We start from the raw sequence: 21,573 nt of genomic DNA on the forward strand, positions 1-21,573 counted from the left end.
TTACGAGAAACCTGCTTATGTTTTGAATAATAATAAAAAATATAAAAAATAATTGTTTAGATAATTCATCTGAAATCATAATAAATAATATAATGGATAATGTGTGGTGATTAGTGACCGTTTGTTGATTATTCGGAAATCTATACCGAATGTGTACCTACCGCAGTAAATGTGTACTGTTAATTTTTTTTTTCTACCTCAGATCTTAAAATGACAGTATAAAATATTTCGGGAAAAATCCTGCCTATTTAACATGCTTGAACAAATATGTCTTTGGGGGAGGGGAAAAAAAAAAAAAAAAAAAAAAAAAAAAAAAAAAAAAAAAAAAAAAAAAAAAAAAAAAAAAAAAAACACCTGTTGAACCGGCACAGAGTCGCTTACTCACAGACCGAAACCCATCAACTCAAAAAACTTTGGGTTGAGATAGAAAGGTCGATGTTTCGTGGATCGATTTCACAGTGGCTCAGGTGGTTCGAACATCGGGGTACAGTTCCGAAGACGGTGGTTTCGAATCCCATCTGTGAAATTGGCTTTTTTTATCTGAAATTTCGTGTTTAAAAATTAACTTATCTATAATATAACGAATAGGACAGAAACCGATACTTAAATAGCCTTTAATAAAAATTATTTTGTTAAAGGATTTGGCATTTTTATACTTTTGAATAAATTTGTCTAATTTTTTTCTTCTATTTCCTGCAAAGCAAAGTGGGGTTTATCACAATTTACATTTTTCCAAATAGTGATAAAAACAATTAAATTATAAACAATTTAAATAAATTATGGTATATTAACTGTTAACAGCTTTTAAAAAGTTCAAACTCTGAACTGTTCAATTCATAACGAATCCACGAGAGACTAATTATTTTTAAATGTAATAGCTTATAACAATATCCGTATACAAAACCCGATCTTTTAAAGCTCTCTTTAAGGATTTATATATACATTGTTAAAAAGTTAAAATGAAAAAACTATATGTTAAAGCCGTGAAGAAAATATTGAGTATATAAGTATTAAATTCATTATTATATACGAAAAACTTTAAAAATGTTGTCAGACCCATGAATTGTTTAAAGAATGCTCAAATTGAACATTGAATGTTCATCAGGACGTTTTGACGTTAACCCATGCTTCTATCGGCATTTCACTTTAAATATTACACACAAATACTATGAGGTGAAGAAATGACAGCTAACTAAGGTAACTGTTTGAGATAAATTAAATAGTTTCCGTTTAGAAAACTGACTCTGCCGATCGGGACAGGTGGATCGGATGCGAGGGACTTCTGGCCAGGCGTTTCTTTGGCAGCTTTTCGAGGGTTTTGTGCAGGCAGAGGAAATCGGGCCGGTCGGCCGCTTTGTAAGACCAGCACATCATCAAGATCTCCTGGAAAAATTGCGAACAATCAGTTTCTTTTCCTTTTGACCGAGGTGAATTGAATTACCTTGACATCTCGTGATGCTTGAAGGTTTGCAAGAGTTTGTTTCATCCCTTTTCCAACCTGCCAGATTATGGCCTCAGGAGGTTGTCCTCTAAACGGCCATTCACCGCATAATAGTTCGTACCAGACCGTCCTATAAAACAATTATTGTTTGTAATAAAACAAAAATTTTTCCTCGGTTTAATTGCCCTTGATCACTTCAGTCTGAATACTGATGCTAATTACACTCTTTTTTAAATTTAATTTATTTATTGCTATCTATACAAAATATATATTGAGGAAATATATTTTTTTTAAAAAAGATTTTAAGCTCTTTCTGGATAATTTGATTGGTGGTGTTGAGGATACTGTGGAGAATTCTGATTGAAAAGATAGGGTACGTTGGATGTTGAAGGATTTAGCCAAGCCCCTCAGTTCGACTCTGTCAGACCAAATCGGCCAGATGCGTATTTTGTAAGTGTTTGATATGTTTTCTTGTTCAATTAATTAAGGTTTTTAGTTGAGATAAAAAAGTCGATGGCATGAGCGGGATTCGAACCCACGACCTTCGGCTTGATACGCCGTTACTGAACCACTTGAGCTATCGTGACCTCGATCCCCTCGGGCACTAACTTCCTATCTCAACCCCACCCTTTTGAATTTTCCCTCCTTTTTGCCATTTTCAAATGTCGTGTAATCTATTTGATTCTTGGTGACAAATGAAATGGCCACGGAGAGCTTTAGTGAAGATGTACTTCATTTAACTTATTAAATTCACTAGTTTTCATGGTCTGGTTGACCAATTAATACTTTTCAATTAATTAAGGTTTTTGTTGAGATAAAAAAGTCAGTGTCACGAGCGGGGTTCGAACCCATGACCTTTGGCTCAATACGCCGCTGCTCTTACCACTTGAGCTATCGTGACTTCGATCCACCCGGACACAAACTCCCCATCTCAACCTACAACTATTCGAATTTTCCCTCTTTTTGCCACTTTTCAGATGAGAGATGGGGAGTTCGTGTCTGAGTGGATTGAAGTCACGATAGCTCAAGTCGTTAAAGCAGCGGCGAATTGAGCCGAAGGTCATGGGTTCAAATCCCGCTCGCAACACTAGATTTTTCATTTCATCCAAAAAACCTCACATAAAATGATTAATTAATTGAAAGAAGTAATTTGGTCAATATATCACTAAATATGATGAATTTAAAAAGTACAAAAGGTCAAAAAGGAGGCTCCCATGTTATTAAAATTATTAAACAAGACGAAGCAAAAGGCAATAAGCACTCAACTACATTTTCTAACACTTCCTTCCAATAATAAAAAAAGTCATGAACTGCTGAGTTGTTCATTCTCTGGCCGCCACTCTGACAAATTCTCCAATCATGTAATTTGTTGGATTTTTGCCTGTCCAACCTGATCCGTCACTGATTGCACCAGTGGGTATAATAATGCTAATACAATAAAAAAAAAAAAAACTTTCTACTTTGGCTTAAAATTATACTGGTAATAAAAATAATTAATAGCAGTCACTATAGTGTTAGGTTTGGAAGTCAGAAATTTAAAAAAAAAAAAAAGTTTTACTAACCCAAAGGCATAAATATCTGTTGCCTGCGAAAAAGGTAAGTCGTCTTCTTCTGGTTTTTGATGGGCCCTCAGATTCCTTACGATCTCAGGTGCGAGGTAGCAGAGCCAGCCAGGCGGTATGCTAAGTCCATCCCCCTTCCTGAAATGTTTTGGGTTAATTTCAACGCTCATGGTATTCAGTTATAAATGATGGACTTACCTAGTGCCGAAGCAGAGTTTGGTAACGCTGAACAGGCCGAAGTCAGTTATCACGACTTTCCCGTTTTCCAGAAAGATGTTTTTCGTTTTCAGATCTTTGTGAATAATTCCCCGGGCGTGCAAGTAACCCATTCCCTACAAATAAATTCAAACTTTATCATTACTCTTTCAATGCAGAGGAGGTAAATTTACATGTTCTAGTCTTATTAGTGCTGTAGATGTCATTAATTTTGTTTTCTTATACCATTCCTTTCACTAGACCTTCAATTTGAATTTACCTACCTTGTTTGATTTTCTTAATTGGAACCGGCGTTATTGGAATTTTCCCGATTTTTTTTTTTTTTTTAGATTTCGCTATATAAGTAAGCTTAATTTTAATGTTCTAAAAATATACATTAGTAATATTTATATTTAAAAACAATAGAAAAGTACAAAAAAAAAATTACTTGAAAATTAAAAAAAAAAAATTCTTTTGCCAACTTTTTCAAAAAGTATCACGTATCAATTTTATTCCTTTTCTTTTACAGTGATTTTTATTTTATTTTATTTGTTTTGTGTGTAATATTTATTATATTATTTCTTAAGAAATAATTTTTATTAATAATATTTATTAATGTGTGGTGATTAGTGACCGTTAATCGATAATTATTCAGAAATCGTGAGACCGCATCTCACGATTTCTGAATAAATATTTATTAAAAACTTAAGAAATAAAAAGCACGTTCCAGTAGTTGAGGATATATTCTTAGCGTTTCTGGCTGTGCGTCTTAGCATTCGCCCATATTTGCTAAGTAATTAATGACTTTTTTTTTATTTTTAAATATTTTTTATTTACAAACAACAGGTAAAAATAGTAACCATCGATAGTGAGGAAACAATGTTTGTTGTGTTTTCTTTTATTGCATGCTGTTCTATAAAATTTTAGAAATAGTTATGGACTAGCAACCTGGACCCTCTGGGCAGTTGAATTTGAAATGGGTGAAAAACGACAAACTGTGAGTAGGAATTATCTTATTAAAAAGAAGGAAGACACCTGTCAAAAATATTAAAACTCAAAAACAATTTATATTAAATGAATTGTCCGATGAGGATTTATTAAAAATATTGAAGGAGGATGATAGTGAGAATGAGGAAGCAGATGACTAGACAAAAACGAAAAAATAGATTTTATTCCACTATCTAAAATAGAGGCTTGGAAGGCATAAGTCAGTACATTTTGTCCAAGTTATGATGAGGAGCCTTGGAGTATGTTTTAAAAAGTACCACAAAGATTTGAAACATCAAAAGTTGTAATTTTTTTAAAATATATATAGTTTTCAGTTTTAAATAATTAATTAATTTTCATTTCATTAAAACAATTACCCTTAAAAATAATCATTTAAAACTTAAAAGTGAACATTGTAGAAAACTCATTAAATTCACTAATTTTGTGGTCCGATTGACGAAATAATTTCTTTCAATTAATTGAGGTTTTTATTGAGATAAGTCAAGTGGACCACAAAAACTAGTGAATTTAGTAAGTTAAAATGAAGTATACCTTCACTAAAGCTCTCCGTGGCCATTTCATTTGTCGCCGAGAATTAAATAGATTACACGACATTTGAAAAATGGCAAAGGAGGAAAATTCAAAAAGTGGGGTTGAGATGGGAAGTTAGTGTCCGAGTGGATTGAGGTCACAATAGCTCAAGTGGTAGAGCAGCGGCATCTAGCCGAAGATCGTGGATTCGAATCCTGCTCGTGCCATTGACTTTTTTTATCTCAACTTAAAACCTTAATTAACTGTAGAAAACGGCACTTTTGCAAGCATGTTGTGCGGATTGCATAATTCCGATTTACTTTGTTAGTTTTTTTGAACTTTTAATGACAAATATGTTTTATACGCCTGAAAAATTGTTATTTTGTACTTTAGTAAAAATATGTTTAAAAAAATATATCCTGTAACGGGGGTTTTCAGCAAAGACAGTCCCGCAATGAAAGGGTTAAACTCCAGATTCCCATGCAATTGTATCTTTTTATCATTCCAATTGCAATGTCACCAAGACAGAAATTTGAACCATGGAAAGGACGTCCTTTCGACACTATATTTTTTTTTTACATGGAATTGCACGTTTTACTGTTCACTGCACAAAATTGCATTTTTTCATGTTATTTTTTTATGCATAAAATCAATGAAAATATATCATTTTTATGGGCTTACAATATTTAGCAAACAAATTGAGGTTAAAATCTTTTTTATAATGTGCTTCGACCAAATTTTCAACTTCCAATAACTAAAATTTTCCAAGATATTTTTTTATATTCACTATTTTTCGTGGTCCGCATGACCAATTAATTTCATCCAATTAACTAAGGTTTTAAGTTGAAATAAAAAAAGTCAGTGTCATGAGCGGGATTCGAACCCATGACCTTCAGCTTGATACGCCGCTGCTCTACCACTTGCGCTATCGTGACTTCGATCCCCTCGGGCACCAACTTCCCATCTCAACCCCACCTTTTGAATTTTCCCTCCTATTTGCCATTTTTCAAATGTCATGTAATCTATTTGATTCTCGGCTTCATGTGAAATGGCCACGGAGAGCTTTAGTGACACTGACTTTTATATCTCAACTTAAAACCTTAATTAATTGGTCAAGCGGACCACGAAAAATAGTGAATTTAATGAATTAAAATGAAGTATACTTCACTAAAGCTCTCTGTGGCCATTTCACTTGTCGCCGAGAATCAAATAGATTACATGACATTTGAAAAATGGCAAAAAGGTGGGGTTGAGATGGCAACTTAGTGCCCGAGGGGATCAAGGTCACGACAGCTCAAGTGGTCCAGTAGCGGCGTATCAAGCCGAAGGTCATGGGTTCGAATCTCACTCGTGACACTGACTTTTTATCTCAACTTAAAACGTTAATTAATTGGATGATATTTTTTTATGTTCATCATCCGCCGATCTGCTCTGTCATCCGTCAACCATCTGATATTTCTTACTTTTCATTTCTCATTCTTACTTGCAAAGCAAAACAGCTTAAAATAGAAATCCTGTTCAGATCCTAGTACTGTATGTTCAAAATGGTGGCTAGAGGACTACTCGGAACCAAAGGCCAATGGCCTAATTTTATTAACCCTCCTCGGGCAAGGATCTAAACTGTAATTACACGTGCAAGGCGTGTTGTCGATGACCGAATCAGTTTTCAATTTTATTTCGTACTCTAAAATGTTTCGAAAACAAATAAAAATTAATTTTGTTAAGGAATATGAGAACAAAATATATTTTATAAATTTCACGACATTAATTTTTTTAATTGTTGAATATTTTTAAACTTAATAACACATTGGGTTTTAAAGCGGATATAATCGACTTACTAAAATAAACAATCAATCATAAACAATATTTAAGACAATAATTAATTTTATTAGGTAAATAAATTTTACTGTTATTATTGTTTTGCACATTTCATTTTTTATTGCAAGTTCCTTTCTTTATTTATCATAAATCATAATTATAAAAAAAACAAAAAACTTATTTTTGGAGTAAGTTTAAATTATTTTATAAACCATGTTAATTTGTGTATTGACCAAAGGTAAAAATTTATTACCTGTGAAATCTGTTGAGCTAGCGAAACGTTTTTATTCATAGTAAACTTATCCTTATAAATATGTATGTGAGTATAAAGTGTGTAGCCCTTGCACATGCTTGTAACGATAGCAAGGTGAGGTGGTTTCATGCAAGCTCCCATGAAGAGGACCAGATTTTCATGCCTTGTTTTTCTAAACGTTGCCACCTGAGAAAGAAAAAAAAAATTGTTTATTTAAAGAAAGAAAAGGAGTATTGGTTTGATTTACATCTAGTCTGAACCCCTCGAGCATTTTTTCATCATCTAGGCAGGTCATTTTTAATACTTTAATTGCGACATCGCCGTGCCATTTGCCTTGGTACACAGTGCCGAAGTGGCCTGTTCCGATTGGATCTCCCATTGTCAATTCACCAAATGGTATATCCCATTCTCTCATAGAAAGCTGTTAAAACAGTAAAATTATTGATTTGACTTAAAAAAAGATTAATTAATAAAATACATACGCTATTCTGCCTTGGCCAGGGGCGATCGGCAGCTTCGCCGTCAGAAACTTGACTGTCTTGGCTATCGACTCGCACCGGCGTCCGGTCTGAGTCAGTACTCCCTGAGACGGTTCTATCGGAATCCTGTGTACAGAAATATATAAGCCAAGTGAAGCTGGTAAATTTTTAATGACTCGGTTACCTGAGATCTGTTGAGTGGGTGGGTATCCAAAGTGACCACATCGGGAAAGTCAAACTGCTGCTTGTTGATCGTGGCGACCGGCGTTTGAATCTGGATTAGAGCGGGACTCGACGGTGTGGAGCTGTTACAACTTGAAGTATTTGAACTTGAATCAGGACCGCCCTAAATTTTTTAAAAATAAATTTCATTTTTGAAAAAAATTTTTTTTTAAAGTGTTATACATTTAAAAAAATTAATATTAAACTTACAGGAAATGGAGGAACACTAATCACTGTTTTCCATGGTTCCCTTCTGTTTGAAACAGTGGCACCATGGTGACTAGGAGAAGGGCGGCCCAAACTTGGTGAATTGTTTGGCATGAATGTATTTGCTGGAGGAAAAAAGTTAAAACAATAATTCCCTATTAAACAAAAACAACTTATCTGTAACATTGGATTACTATCAGTCTGAAGAGTTTTTTTGAATTCATCCATGAACTCCCTAGGCAATCCGCAAGAAGGAGGCACTTTGCTCTCACAATCCCTGTGACATTTGTACTTGCATTCTTTGCACTTGAGACCTGTGCCGATAAACATCTGCTTATCACAGTAATCGCACGTCGTCATCATCTTGAACGTTTTTGTGAATCTGTGGGCGATTGCGTGTGCCATGCCTCGAGTGATGGTCGGGGTTCTTGGAGACTTGGGCACTTGGAGGGAACTGGCTGTTGGCACAAAAAAAAAGTTTTAGTGTTTAAATCACATTTATTTGTAACAAAAGTCATACTTTTGCATGGAGTTTCGTTTTGAGGGTCTGGAGGAGGAGATTTGATAGGGCTTGATATCTGTGGTGATGTTCTCCCTGGGCCTGGTTCAGTTGGCAGCCTGGCCCTCCTTTCTCCGGCTTTTCTGTTTAAAAATTGAACCTTTTGTTATTTCATATCAGTCTAAGATTATTTCCAAGACTCACGGTGTCGACGTGGTCGTGTTGTTATTTTCGCCGTCCACTTTATTCGCAAGCTGGCTCTCATGGGATTTGGACTTTGTGAGGGGGTGGGTGTCCGGGAGAAGAACGACCGAGTGTAGACCAGTCTGATGCTTCATCTTCGGTGGAGGAGTTGAAGGAAATTTACCTCGCTCTCCTACTGAACCAGTACTTTCTTAAAATCGCGTTTTAGTTATTTAAAGTCCAAATTTACTATTTTTATACAAATTTTATTAATCTGAGACTTCAAAATATATAATACACGTCATTTGTTTTTCTCTTTATGAGTAATTATACAATCGAACAGTAATAAAAATACCTCAAAAATGAAAAGGGAGAAAGAGAAAAGTTAGAGATGAAAGAGAGATAAATATAAAAAGTAAGAGATTCAGAGAGATGAAAATGTGAGAGGTGAAAGAAAGAGAGAGAGAGAGAAAGAGAGAGAGAGAGAGAGAGATGAAATAGAGATTGATGGAGATGAAAGTGAAGGATTAAGAGAGAATAGGAGTAAGAGAGAGATTAAAGAGAAAGATAAAAGGAAGATTGAAAGAGATGAAAGTTAGAGAGAGAATAGAATAGAAGAGAAGAGAGAGAAATGTAAGGATAAATTTTGACAAAGATTTCAGTAAATTTAACACAAAAAGAACAAGGATTGATAAAATACAGTTAACTATATAAATAACAATTGATAATTTCAAATTTCATTACACCAAATTTAAAAACAGCAGCATGTTACCTTTGGATTTGTTGACCGGTGGTGTACTGGGAGGTGACATCTGACCACCGATGACCCCTGACAAAATCCCTGGGGTCTCGTCAAGATCGGCTGGGAGCCTCGAACCCGCAATCCTGTTGACAGATCGGAGCTGGCTCCTCGGCGAGAGGACATTTGAAGCCGCAGACCTGTCCCACGAATCCCAATACAAAGGCAGCTCACAAGCTTCACATTCTCCTTTTACAAGAATTTCTGAAAGAAAACAATAAAAAATAAAAAGGAAATAATGTTTTTAATGATAGATTCATCTAATTACCTGTATATTTTTTAAGATTGTGAAGTGCACGGTTTAATCTTCTCAGCTCTTCTTGCCTAAAACTCGAATGATCACTATTCAAGAGCATTTTAAGCTCATGCTCGGATTTTTCTTGTAACACATCAATAGACCGTACTCGAACACATATCGCCTTTATATTACAAAAACAATAATTTTATTATAGGTACAATTAAATAAAAACTCGGCATTACAATAAATTCAGTGTACCTCTATCGATTCATGGCTGAGTCCGACTACCTGAAGCCATTGCTGGACGGATGGAAGCTGCCTCGTGTCTGCATTTGTATCTTTCAGCTTTGATTTTATGGTAAGTTGGCTGGAGAACAACTTGATCAGTTTACCCTGAAATAAAATGTAATATGCGCAAAAATGTTTAAATAATTTGTTTTATATTTCAATGGATAAATTGCAAGCCTAAAAAAGCGTAACGAAAATTACCCAAGATATTCAACAATCCATAATGTTATAATTGAATCAAAGTAATTTATAAACACGATAAAAAAATTGAAAAGTCCCTTCTTTCCTTTTTGTAATTACAATTTGTAACGCATTAACATATTTTAATGGCCTTCGGGGAAAACTTAAACTACAAATCCTCTTCGGCGTGAAATGACATTCATAAGAAACAAAGTTAGCGGTCTCAAAAATAACGTAAAGCTTTCATTCTTGCCCTATGAGCAAATGGGTTGAACGCACAGTTACTGGGGCATGGCTTTGTACAGTTACAACCGTTGAGTTAACTGCTATGAAACGTATCACCGTGAAAAAGACCCGCAACATAAAGAAAACACCAACAGTTTGAAATACATTGTTATATATTTACAATACAATAAATGCATAACAGTTAAATTGTTCCAAAATTGGAAATTACAATTTGCCTTGTTTTTATAAGTAACTTTTATTATGTAAATGTTTTTAACATGGAAATAGTAAAATATTGTTTACATGTTATTTAATTTATGGTTTTTATAAGAAAAATTTTCATATGGTTTTATATTTCTTTATTATACACATCTTCAGCAAAGAAAAAACAAATTTAAATAAAAACATTATCATCATGATATATTTGTTACAATCATGGTGGTAATGTATTTATTTAAAAACTGTTTTTTGGGGGAGTGGGCATTGATGACTACAATGGTTTAGGAGTTGACATGGTGCGCATCACCACGCTAAAGCTAAAGGACCCAGGTTCGAATCCAGGACCGCTGGACATACTTACAATGGGCTTTTTTCCCCAAAAACATTGACACACCGAGGGTTCATATAACCTTTAGTTGAAATGCCCTTGTTTTTATAATTGCAGGAGATGGGTATAACCCCAAAACGTCCAATTAAAACAAATAAAAAAGATATAAAACAATACGAATTGGTTTTCTTATAAAAACTTTAAATGTTATTTGAAAACTTTTCTTATAAAAGTGCTTTTGTAATTTAAATTTAATGCACCATTTTTTTTTCCAGAATGCTAATGTATTGTTCGATAAAATCTACTGAAACATGTCAAACTTTTTAAATGTTGACATCATTTTTTATAGCTTAACATTATGATGATAAAAATCGTAGACAGTTTTGCCTTAGATTAATTTAGACTTTCTATACTAGCAGATACATGAATAATAAACAGTGAGTGTACAAATTGCACTTTGGACTTATGATGACCCTGAGGCGTCAATGAACTGATTAAAATAGCAAATTTACTAACGGATAAGTGTAGAAAGAGAACACAATTTTTACACTGATTACAAACTGTAAGGAATTGCCATTTTAAATTTTCCCGAATAAATATTTGAGGACATAAACTATTGTAATTACGGATAAACGATTTGGTTTAACTAGTGTTTAAGTAATTATATACTATTAATAAGAAAGACGTAAACACTAGATTTTATATATTAATATTCCTCACCCTTCTTTGGTTGTCTTGTCTTCAATGATAGATTCGGACAAATAAATAGCAAACCACTTCAACCAATTTATTTATTGATGCCGATGCATTTTGGGGCCAATCTATGTTTGTTATTAGAGAAAGAGGGGAGCCAGATTGGCCCCAAAATGTAGCATGAATAAATTTGCTAAAATAACTTGGTTGAAAAGTTTACTATTTAGTCTGCATCTATCATCGAACAGCAGATTTTATTGCTGACACTACGGAAAACGATTTCACTTTTGTCAGCTACATGGTAATGTGTGATAATTTTAGACACAAGCAGGCTTTGGTTTAACAATCTGTAGAATTTTATTAGTTATGTTGATTTTCAGCGGCTCTAGGTATGATGGCTTTTTCGAACCCATGGCTTTTTAATATGATGATCAATTTCTAATTGATAATAGTAATTATTCAGAAATCGTGATGCAGTCTGGTGTGATGTAGGTTTCAGAAAAAACATTTTCTTTATCGTGCCAACGTTTCGATCTTTATTGAGATCATCTTCAGGGCATGGGATTTACAAACATTGTTTAAATTTAACAAATAGATGTAGAATGTGGAAAAAAGTGAATTTATACAATGCAAAAAAATATTTTTTATACTCAATCAAAGTATTTCTACTCACTCAAAGTGTTTGTCGTCTGTGTAATTGTGCCATTCTTGCGTGTCGTGTTATAAACATACAACAGCAAAATCTCACTGGCACTCTCAGCACGACACCCAAGAATGGCACAATTACACAGAAGACAAACACTTTGAGTGAGTAGAAATACTTTGATTGAATATAAAAAATATTTTTTTGGATTGTATAAATTCACTTTTTTCCACATCCTACATGTATTTGTTAAATTGAAACAATGCTTGTAAATCCCAGGCCCTGAAGATGATCTCAATAAAGTTCGAAACGTTGGCACGATAAAGAAAATATTTTTCTGAAACCTACATCACACCAGACCGCATCTAACGATTTCTGAATAATTATCGACTAACGGTCACTACCCACCACACATTGATAATAATATGGAAAATTATTGTAAAATGGTTTGACCTCTCGTGCACGACACCCAACGTGTAGTCGGGCGTTAAGCTCTACTGCATGACAAGTAGAATTGAAACAGTAGTAAACAGTTGAATTGAAAAATCATTTAATCTGTAATTCAGTAACCAAAGACTAATAAATTTGTCAATATTAGAATTTGGTAGAACTAAAGGTTTTTTTCTATTTTTGGCTTGTTTCAGATAGCAGGATATTGATTCTTATCATTATAATGAACAAATCAATAGAGGATGTGGAATTTAAAAGGCCACTTTGATAGAGAAGAAAGCGATGTTGCAACAGACAACATTCACGATTGAGAACAAATTTTGTAATGGAACATAGATGTGCTTATAACCCTGACGAGTGGGACAGTAAGAAATGACAAATGAAATTTTAATGAAATACAAAAAATAAAAGTCTTGACATGAATGTTTTTGGACGGCATTATTTTGAGGATTCTGTTTAAACAAAATTATTGTTACACTAACTTCCCATCTCAACCACACCTTTTGAATTTCCCCTCCTTTTTGCCATTTTTCAAAAGGTGCGGTTGAGATGGGAAGTTAGTGTCCGAGTGGATTGAGGTCACGATACCTCAAGTGGTAGAGCAGCGGTGTATCTAGCCGAAGATCATGGGTTCGAATCCCGCTCGTGCCATTGACTTTTTTATCTCAACTAAAAACCTTAATTAATTGTAATATATTAATTGGTCAAGCGGACCACGAAATTACTGAATTTAATGATTTAAAATGAAGTATACTTCACTAAAGCTCTCCGTGGCCATTTCACATGAAGCCGAGAATCAAATAGATTACACGACATTTGAAAAATGGCAAAAAGGAGGGAAAATTCAAAAGGTGGGGTTGAGATGGGAAGTTGGTGTCTGAGTGGATCGAGGTCACGATAGCTCAAGTGGTAGAGCAGCGGCTATCTAGCCTAAGACAGTGAGTTCGAATCCCGCTCGTGCCATTGCCTTTTTTATCTCAACTAAAAACCTTAATTAATTGTAATTAATAAAAACTTTTCATAAATATCTAAAAAAGAAAAAAAAACTTTTACTATTTGTTTATATAATAAGGAAAACAAAATGGTTTAGCATTTTAAAGATATGCTAATATAGGTATTTGGCAATAATAATAACATTTCTCTTGTGACATGAAAAAATTTTGAGCTATTTTCTTTTTGTATTTGTTATTTTAATTTAACCTAATTTTAAAACTTAAATGTCAGCAAAAGATGAATATAAATTTTGCAAAAGTTTAATGCTGTGTTGTAATTTTGAAGGAATAACCTTCAATGGATAAGGAATGAATGACAAATGGTTCTGTTTTATTTTTGTATCATTGTTGCTTCATATTAGAACCTTATTTGGACTTCATAAGCCAGATCTTGGCAATAGATATTGAATTGAATTTAACTGTGACTTCACTTGAGACTTACGGCTTTTTTCCTGCTCAAAATACGACTACTTGTTTAATTTTAGTTATTAAATTGGAAGATTTTTTTTAAATAATGAAATATTGACAGATAATGAAAGTACTGATTATTAATTTGTAGAAACATTAATACCAGGAAGACTAGTTTTATAAGATTTTCTGACAATTCACTGGTTTAAATCAGTAAAATTTAATGTAAGTTCATAGCCGATATAGTGATACAAATCAGATTTGGGAACCCATCTTTTTTGAGATGTTTGTGTCCAATTTAGGTTTTGTTTTCCATTTCTTTTCAAAATAAGTAAATATTTTAAAAAATGTAGCATATTATTTTTGAGTGCATTGCAATTTCTGAAGTCTTCTTTTGTGATTTGCTTTTACATCAAAGCACAGGTAGAATTTATATATGATGTATATAACAAAGAAATGTAATATAATGAGAGAACAAGTATTTATTAATAAGATGCTTGTTGATAAAAAAAAGCTGTTGATGCAATTATTCCGATTATAAATGAGGAAAGCTGATCTGGTGCTGAACTTTTTCATTTGTAACAAAATTTATGCTTATGTAATGATATTTAAATAAAACTTCAATCTCAAAAAATCAATTTAGTGACTATTTTCATCTCAAAATAATTGAGTTATTTAAATAATTATACTTATTTCTTGCAATTTCAGAAAAACTGAATGAACTGCTAATTTTTTTTTAACTTGAAGCAGATATTAATTTATGACAAGATTTTTAAAATTTTGAATAATGCTTGAGGGCTAGCTGGAGTAATTATTTGCAAGTTGCGTGAAAAAGCAAAGCACAGGTTGGAGGAGAATTATTTTAATTTAAGTGCACAGATAATGATAAAAAGTAAGTAAATACAGTCATGTAAGAAGTAAGTTCACTTCTTTGAAAGGAAAATTTATTGACAAGTTGTATCAAAAAGCTGACTAAAGTTAAAAATTTAACAAAGACATTGCCTTTAAATAAGAAAAAAAAGTTTCTTTAAATTCTATTGCTATAAGTTGGTTGTCTTGGCAGGAGAAATAGTAAATAAGGAAGAACAATTCTTGATGCAATTAATTTACTCTTCTGGTCAATAAATCTATGGCTGCAACTACTGGAAAGTCACAGAGTGCATGAAGTTGCATCAAAGTTGAAGGTGACTTTAATCTTAATACATTTAACAAAGAAAATGTCTTCATAAATGAGAAAATCAAAGTAAATTTTTACAATGTATTTGTTTATTATTTATTAGAATGATAGATGTGAAAAATACTGAATTTGCCTTTAAATAAGAAAAAAAAAAGTTTTTTACTTGATGTAATTAATTTAGTCGTCAGGTCAATAAATCTATGGCTGCAACTACATATTTTTACAATTACTGCGGTAGCATCAGGTTTAAGCAGACTTTTGTTTTATTTAAGCATGCAGACAACTATTCAAAATATATAAAACTATGCTAGACATAAAAATTTGCAAGCATTATTTTAGTTTTTCAGATAAACCAATTTACTAGTACTGTTGACAAGTTGTATCAAAAAGCTGGCTAAAGTTAAAGGGACAAAATTTAACAAAGACAATGCCTTTAAATAATAAAAAAAGTTTCCTTAAATGTTATTGCTTATAAGTTGCTTATCTTGGCAGGAGAAATTGTAAATAAATAAGAACAATTCTTGACGCAGTTAGTTTAGTCTTCTGGTCAATAAATCAATGGCTGCAACTACTGGAAAGTTGCAGAATGGAAGAAGTTGCATCCAAGTTGAAGATTTAGTTGAGAGAGTTTAATCCTAATACATTTAACAAAGAAAATGTCTTTATAAAAGAAGAAAACCAATCAAATTGCTATAAGTTGCTTGTCTTGGCAGGAGAAATTGTAAATAAGAACAATTCTTAGTGCAGTTAATTTAGTCTTCAGGTATAGCTGCAACTACTAGAAAGTTGCAGAATTCAAGAAGTTGTTGTCAAGAGTTCAAAGTTGAAGGTAGAGTTTGATCCTAATATGTTTAACAAACAAAACGTCTTTATAAAAGAAGAAAACCAAACTGAGTGTTCAAATTATATTTATTGTTCTATTATAACGATATATGTGAAAAATACTGATTTTTTTTTTACAATTTTTGCTGTTGTATCACCAGGTTTAAACAGAGACTTTTTTGATTTAAGCATGAAGAAGACTACACAAAGTAAGTTTATAAAAGTATGCAAGTATTATTTTAGTTTTCAAATAAACCAATTTACAGGTACTTGTTGACAAGTTGTATCAAAAAGCTGGCTGAAGTTAAACTGTGGTGACGAAATTTAACAAAGACAATGCCTTTAAATAAGAAAAAAAAGTTTTTTTCTTGACTTAATTAATTTAGACTTCAAGTTCAAGTAGGTCAATGTATGACTGAAACCACTGGAAAGTTGCATCAAAGTTGATGATTTAGTTGAGACAGTTTAATACTAACATGTTTAACAAAGAAAATGTCTATATACAAGAAGAAAACCAAACTGAGGTATACAAATTAAATTTATTTATGTATTGTTAGACGAATTCAATTTGATTAGACAGTACAAAAAGCAATTTTAGCTGTGATATCACAAGATTATTCCACAAACTACATTTTTGGTATATTTTTTTAAAATTAGACTTTTTATCGAGATAAGTAACAGTAATGTAAACAGGATGTTGTTTGGTCTTTTAAGTTCCAGCATAACCTCAAGTTATGTTTGAAGGATTTTTTTTCAAAATTGATTATCATCGATCGGTGGAAAAGTGGCGTCGGGATCGAAGAAAGAACTGTCACGTTAAGGCAAATAAAAATATATAAAAAAGAAAGAGAAAACGCAGAGTGAGTCGGGTGATTTTTTTATGCAACTATCACCCTGTCGAAAAATCAATCGCGCACATTCCATATTAAAGTTTCTCGGAAATGACAGAATGCGATTTAGAAAAGGTTCGGTAAATAGAAACGCCTGAAAGTCAGGTAAAATGGTTCGAAAATGATTGAAAGATGGTCAAAATTTTTGATTAAATTTGGGGGAGTCGGCTGCCTGGTGTCGGGCGCAGGCCTTCCTCCGGGTCGAAATATGCTCAAATGTCGGTCATACGTACTTCGAGAGTTCGAATCTCGTGTTGGGTGAGTTCGGCGCTGGTCGCGCACTTGGTCCTCAGGCCTTCGAGTCTGTCCGCCGACGTGTCTATCATGGACTGGAGGACGTCGAGAGTTCGGCGGTGCTCCGCCTCCTCTTCAGTCATTGCTAGTTGCGACGCCCCCTTCAGCTATCAAACTACATCTCAGCCAGACGGCTCTCATTCCTTTTCGAGATCCCGTTCGACTAAAAGAAGGGAGCCGGGCCGAGATCGCCTCCGGCTCCGTCGGGCGAAACTGAAACCAACTCGCGAACGGACGAGAGAGAAGCCATTACTTGCTGACTTCTAAATTCTAAACTATCAGCACCGTCCGCTGCGCTATCAGTTCAGGCTGGCCAACACATACCATCTCAATACGACCAAAATTACCCAAATTCATAATATTCAATTTACATTTTTTTAATAATTACTAACTAATAATATTATCTTCTGTGTAAATTAATTAAATTAAAAAGCAAAATGAAATATTTCTTGTTTTAAAATTTGTATTCAATTTTAGGCGGGGGATTACAGTTTTTTTTTTCAGTTTTACAGCTTTACGACAGCTTCCTTAAAAAAACAAAAAAAAATAAAAAATTAAACAAATACAAAAAAAGAAGAAAATTAATCACCGGGGGGGGGTCGTAAAGTAACAAGTTACAAGTTGGCAGGCGAATTTTTTTACAAGTTGTAAAATTAGTACATACATTTTTTTTAAAAAGAAAATTAGCAGTGATATTAATATTATGGAGTAAATTCACTAATTTCGTGGTCCGCTTGACCAATTAATATATTACAATTAATTAAGGTTTTTAGTTGAGATAAAAAAGTCAATGGCACGAGCGGGATTCGAACCCACGATCTTCGGCTTGATACGCCGCTGCTCTACCACTTGAGCTATCGTGACCTCGCCATGTAATCGGATTGGATTCTCGACGACAGATTGATTACACGTCATTTGAAAAATGGCAAAAAGTAGGGAAAAAAAAAATAGGTGCGGTTGAGATGGGAAGTTGGTGTCCGAGTGGATTGAGGTCACGATCTCTCAAGTGGTAGAGCAGTGGTGTATCAAGCCGAAGATCGTGGGTTCGAACCCCGCTTGTGCCATTGACTTTTTTGTCTCAACTAAAAACCTATTATGGAGTAAAATATAAGATAGATAATTCATGTATTTCTTTCTTCTATGCAAGTTAATATTCAGCCTAAGTGGTTAATTGACGATAATGCTATAATTTTTTAAAATCTGTTTGGTTAATAGCATTAATATTTGCTAATGATAGAAGCAATAAAATAATAATTTTATAATTTGTGTGGAATAAAATTATTCATGGGGCAATTTTTTGTCGTTATACAGAATTAGAAATCCGTTTATCCGGACTTGAAGAGAACAGGACTTGCCCGGATGATCGAAAGTCTGGGCAATCCGAAAATTTGTGATTTTATTAGTATCATGTCATTAAAAAACACACATATGAAAGTGAACACTTTTATTCATATATCAAATAACATTTAAAATAATAGATAGTTTTTATTAATTTTATTTTTGGTTAAGTACGGACATGCATTTCTCGAAAAATTTATATGTAAAAAATACCTAATAAAAATATATGTAATAAAAAAAAACCTTTTCAATGAAAGCCATTCAATGAACAACATGAAACAACAATTTCTAATATTTTAAAATAGTATACACCTTTTTTATTTATTTATTTTTTAAATTTATTTATTTATTTATTTTTAACAAAAACGTGCCCCTCTGGTCTCTTTGATCTTGTCATTAGAAGAAGGGCGATTGGGTGGCCTTCATGAATTTAGAACGATGAATTAAAGGTCCCATAGTGGAATTATGAATTTAAAAAAATATACGTACATTGAGAATTATGAAAAATTTATAATAAATGTATGGTGTTTAGTAACCATTAATTAATGATTATTTGGAGATTGTGGGACTATACCACTATACACTGCTATACCACTGCATATCACAATCTCTAAATAATTTATAAAAATATATTTTCACAAACGGGTCTGGATAATCTGGAAGTCCGGATAAACGGGTTCCCACTGTAACCATAAGGCAAGGGTATCGTTCTATTTTTTTTATTACATCTATAAACCAGTAATGAAAGGGGGTAATCCTAATTTTATTATTATTCTTATTATGATAATAATGTGGACAATATTTATTAATTTAATAATTTGTACAGGTTTGATTAAGTTAGGGAAAAGTAGTAATATGGATCTAATGGTTTGGATTACAAAATGTATTACACAGCCTTCAGATAGGGATATGTTTTTAGTAATAAATATTAAAGGGATAAAAGATATTAGATTAATTTCTAACCCTATTCAAATTCTTAATCAATTATTTGATCTTAATACTAGTAAAGAACCTAAAATTATTATGGTAAAAAATAGTATTTTATTAGAATATTTAAAAATTAAAAAGAAGAAGATTAATGCTTCTGTATTTAGGGTATGAGCCAAAAAGCTCATTTTTTAAATTGAATTTAAAAGAACAAATTTTTAACTACACTCCCCGATGAATCGTATGATGATAGAATGTAACAACATATGCAATACTGTCGATTTATTTAATACTTCTGTTTCCTCATTAAAACGTCAGTTACAGCATAATAATTTTATTTAGTAAAAAAATGTATGTAGTTATAATGCTTTATTATGTTATTTTTATATATATTTTTTTATAATTCTTAGTTATAATTATATAGACAGGGTGTTTAGTGGAATCTTTATGTAGTTTTATTTATAAGGATTTTATTGCCTTTTCCATTGATGTATATTATAGTGTTTAATTCTTTATTAATGTTGAGTTAGTTACTTTTGTATACATTTTTTTTTTTAATAAATGGGTTTTTGAACCTTAAAAAAAATTAAATAAAGTCACTTTCACACTAAGAAAATCACTTTGTTCTCCATTATTACCAACTGCTGATCCCCACACGAATCTGAAATGACAAGACATGAACCGCCATCATGTTAGACAATGAATTATCGAATTTACTTATTGTAACAAAAGTTGTAGGTGTTTTTTTTTTTTTTTTACGCACCACGCGTATATCTTTCTCACATTTTGAAAAATCTTCACTTTCTGCTGATAACTTCATTCTAATTGGCTACTCATCGGACCTTACGGTTTTTGTTGCATTTCTCTTTGTGTCCCTCCACATGTGGTAAATTGAGGTATTTGATCATTTACATACCCAAACATTCATAATACACATTTATACTAATAAACCTAGTTTCCTAATAGTACAACTAAAGTGGAGGTCGGTAAGATGGTTCTGATCCTGCCACCTCCTTCCTTTCTCGCAAATAAATACATTCAAACGGTATCTACAAATTCCACTCGTCCATAAAACTAATCCTAAGGTTTTTTGACGAGCCTGTGGAGTACTCGATATTCCTCGACAGCCATGTCCATTCACACATAACCTCTCATGCTAATAAATACAATCATTCTAGAAAAGATGTAGCATCTCGGTAGTATTACTGCAGCCAAGACGCTGTCGACCCTTCCCGCAATCATACTACAAATGTATTATCACTAACCTAAATCAGTGGGCCTGTGAGTTACAGATATTTAGTCACAGCCGCACCCATGCATGCTAAACCACTCATGTTAATAAATACGTTCGTACAATACAATGGGGGGGGGGAATCACATGTTATATGCGGCTGTAAGCGTTTATTGTTTTTAAATATGTCATAAGTCGATCTTTATGGTCGCTGTTATGCCTTGAATTTCTGAGATATCGGAAGGTAGGTAGCACTGCTCTCTGTGTCGTGCCAGCTGTTCGCATTCTTCTAAGATGTAGTTGTTAATAACAATAAATAAATTATAAAAAAAAGACATATTTATTTTTACTTATTAGTATTTATTTAATTTACAATACATTTTTTAAATTAAAGACAACAAGCAGGCTCTTTAGTTGTATTGACCATCTAAAGGAGTCTACCAATTATTTAAAATTAAAATAACAAAAAACAGTTTTTTATTTACTTGTTTTATATGTTTTATATTGAATGTACAAATAGAGCTTTAAGCCTCCATACATGTACATTTCTTAGCAATAAATTTAATTTTATAAACTTAGTCAAATAAATTTTTTTAAAAACTCCATTGTGATTTTTAACATGTTTCTACTTTTAATTTTAAGTATGAAACTATATTTTGAAATAAGAGGCAATGTCTCAGATAAGAAATGATGAGAACTGTTTTTTTTAACTATAAAACAATAAAATAATGTACACTTCAAAAACAATAATGTACAAAAAAAGTGGCGCACTTTTAAATTTGACTTTTCGCTGATATTTTTTATATTTCAGGTATTTGTTAAAATATTTGTTTATGTGAAAATAACAATACCTCTTAAAAACAAAAATTTAATACAAAAAATTTTGTAAAAATTGTAACTTTGTTGTTTGGTTTCTAATATAAGTTTGGTTTTTAATTGTGTATTATGAAAGCATTAACCACCAGTTGAGCAATTTCATTACAAATCTCAATTAACTTAACTTTCAGCTCAGATGGATCATTATCCAAATATACAAATTATGATTTATGGAGCC

At 32.5% G+C, this 21,573-nt stretch overlaps 1 protein-coding gene across 1 annotated transcript; it reads right to left on the reverse strand.

Moving 5' to 3' along the window:
• Positions 1-320: 320 nt before the first annotated feature.
• Positions 321-17,308, reverse strand: LOC106664897 (kinase suppressor of Ras 2). Its single transcript, XM_014390963.2, has 16 exons — positions 16,963-17,308; positions 9,673-9,807; positions 9,445-9,595; positions 9,150-9,380; positions 8,399-8,588; positions 8,216-8,337; positions 7,890-8,153; positions 7,699-7,820; positions 7,451-7,612; positions 7,270-7,392; positions 7,035-7,208; positions 6,788-6,973; positions 3,202-3,335; positions 3,004-3,141; positions 1,442-1,571; positions 321-1,383 (listed from the first exon to the last, which is right to left on the reverse strand). The coding sequence occupies exons 1-16, from the start codon at positions 17,104-17,106 to the stop codon at positions 1,231-1,233; spliced, it is 2,559 nt and encodes an 852-aa protein (XP_014246449.1). The 5' UTR covers positions 17,107-17,308; the 3' UTR covers positions 321-1,230.
• Between the last annotated feature and the right edge of the window lie 4,265 nt (positions 17,309-21,573).

Source organism: Cimex lectularius, unplaced genomic scaffold (assembly GCF_000648675.2).
Source record: "Cimex lectularius strain Harlan isolate CLEC.00 unplaced genomic scaffold, Clec_2.1 scaffold137, whole genome shotgun sequence".
NCBI classification, from domain to species: Eukaryota; Metazoa; Arthropoda; class Insecta; order Hemiptera; family Cimicidae; genus Cimex; species Cimex lectularius.

Bases quoted from the DNA above. Each gene is read 5' to 3' on its own strand.
- LOC106664897 (XM_014390963.2), bottom strand. From the start codon at position 17,106: ATGACTGAAGAGGAGGCGGAGCACCGCCGAACTCTCGACGTCCTCCAG. The intron at 8,338-8,398 runs GTGAGTCTTGGA...ATTTTTAAACAG, and splicing joins AACACGACCACGTCGACACC to AAAAGCCGGAGAAAGGAGGG. The intron at 8,154-8,215 runs GTATGACTTTTG...TTGTGCCAACAG, and splicing joins AAACGAAACTCCATGCAAAA to CCAGTTCCCTCCAAGTGCCC.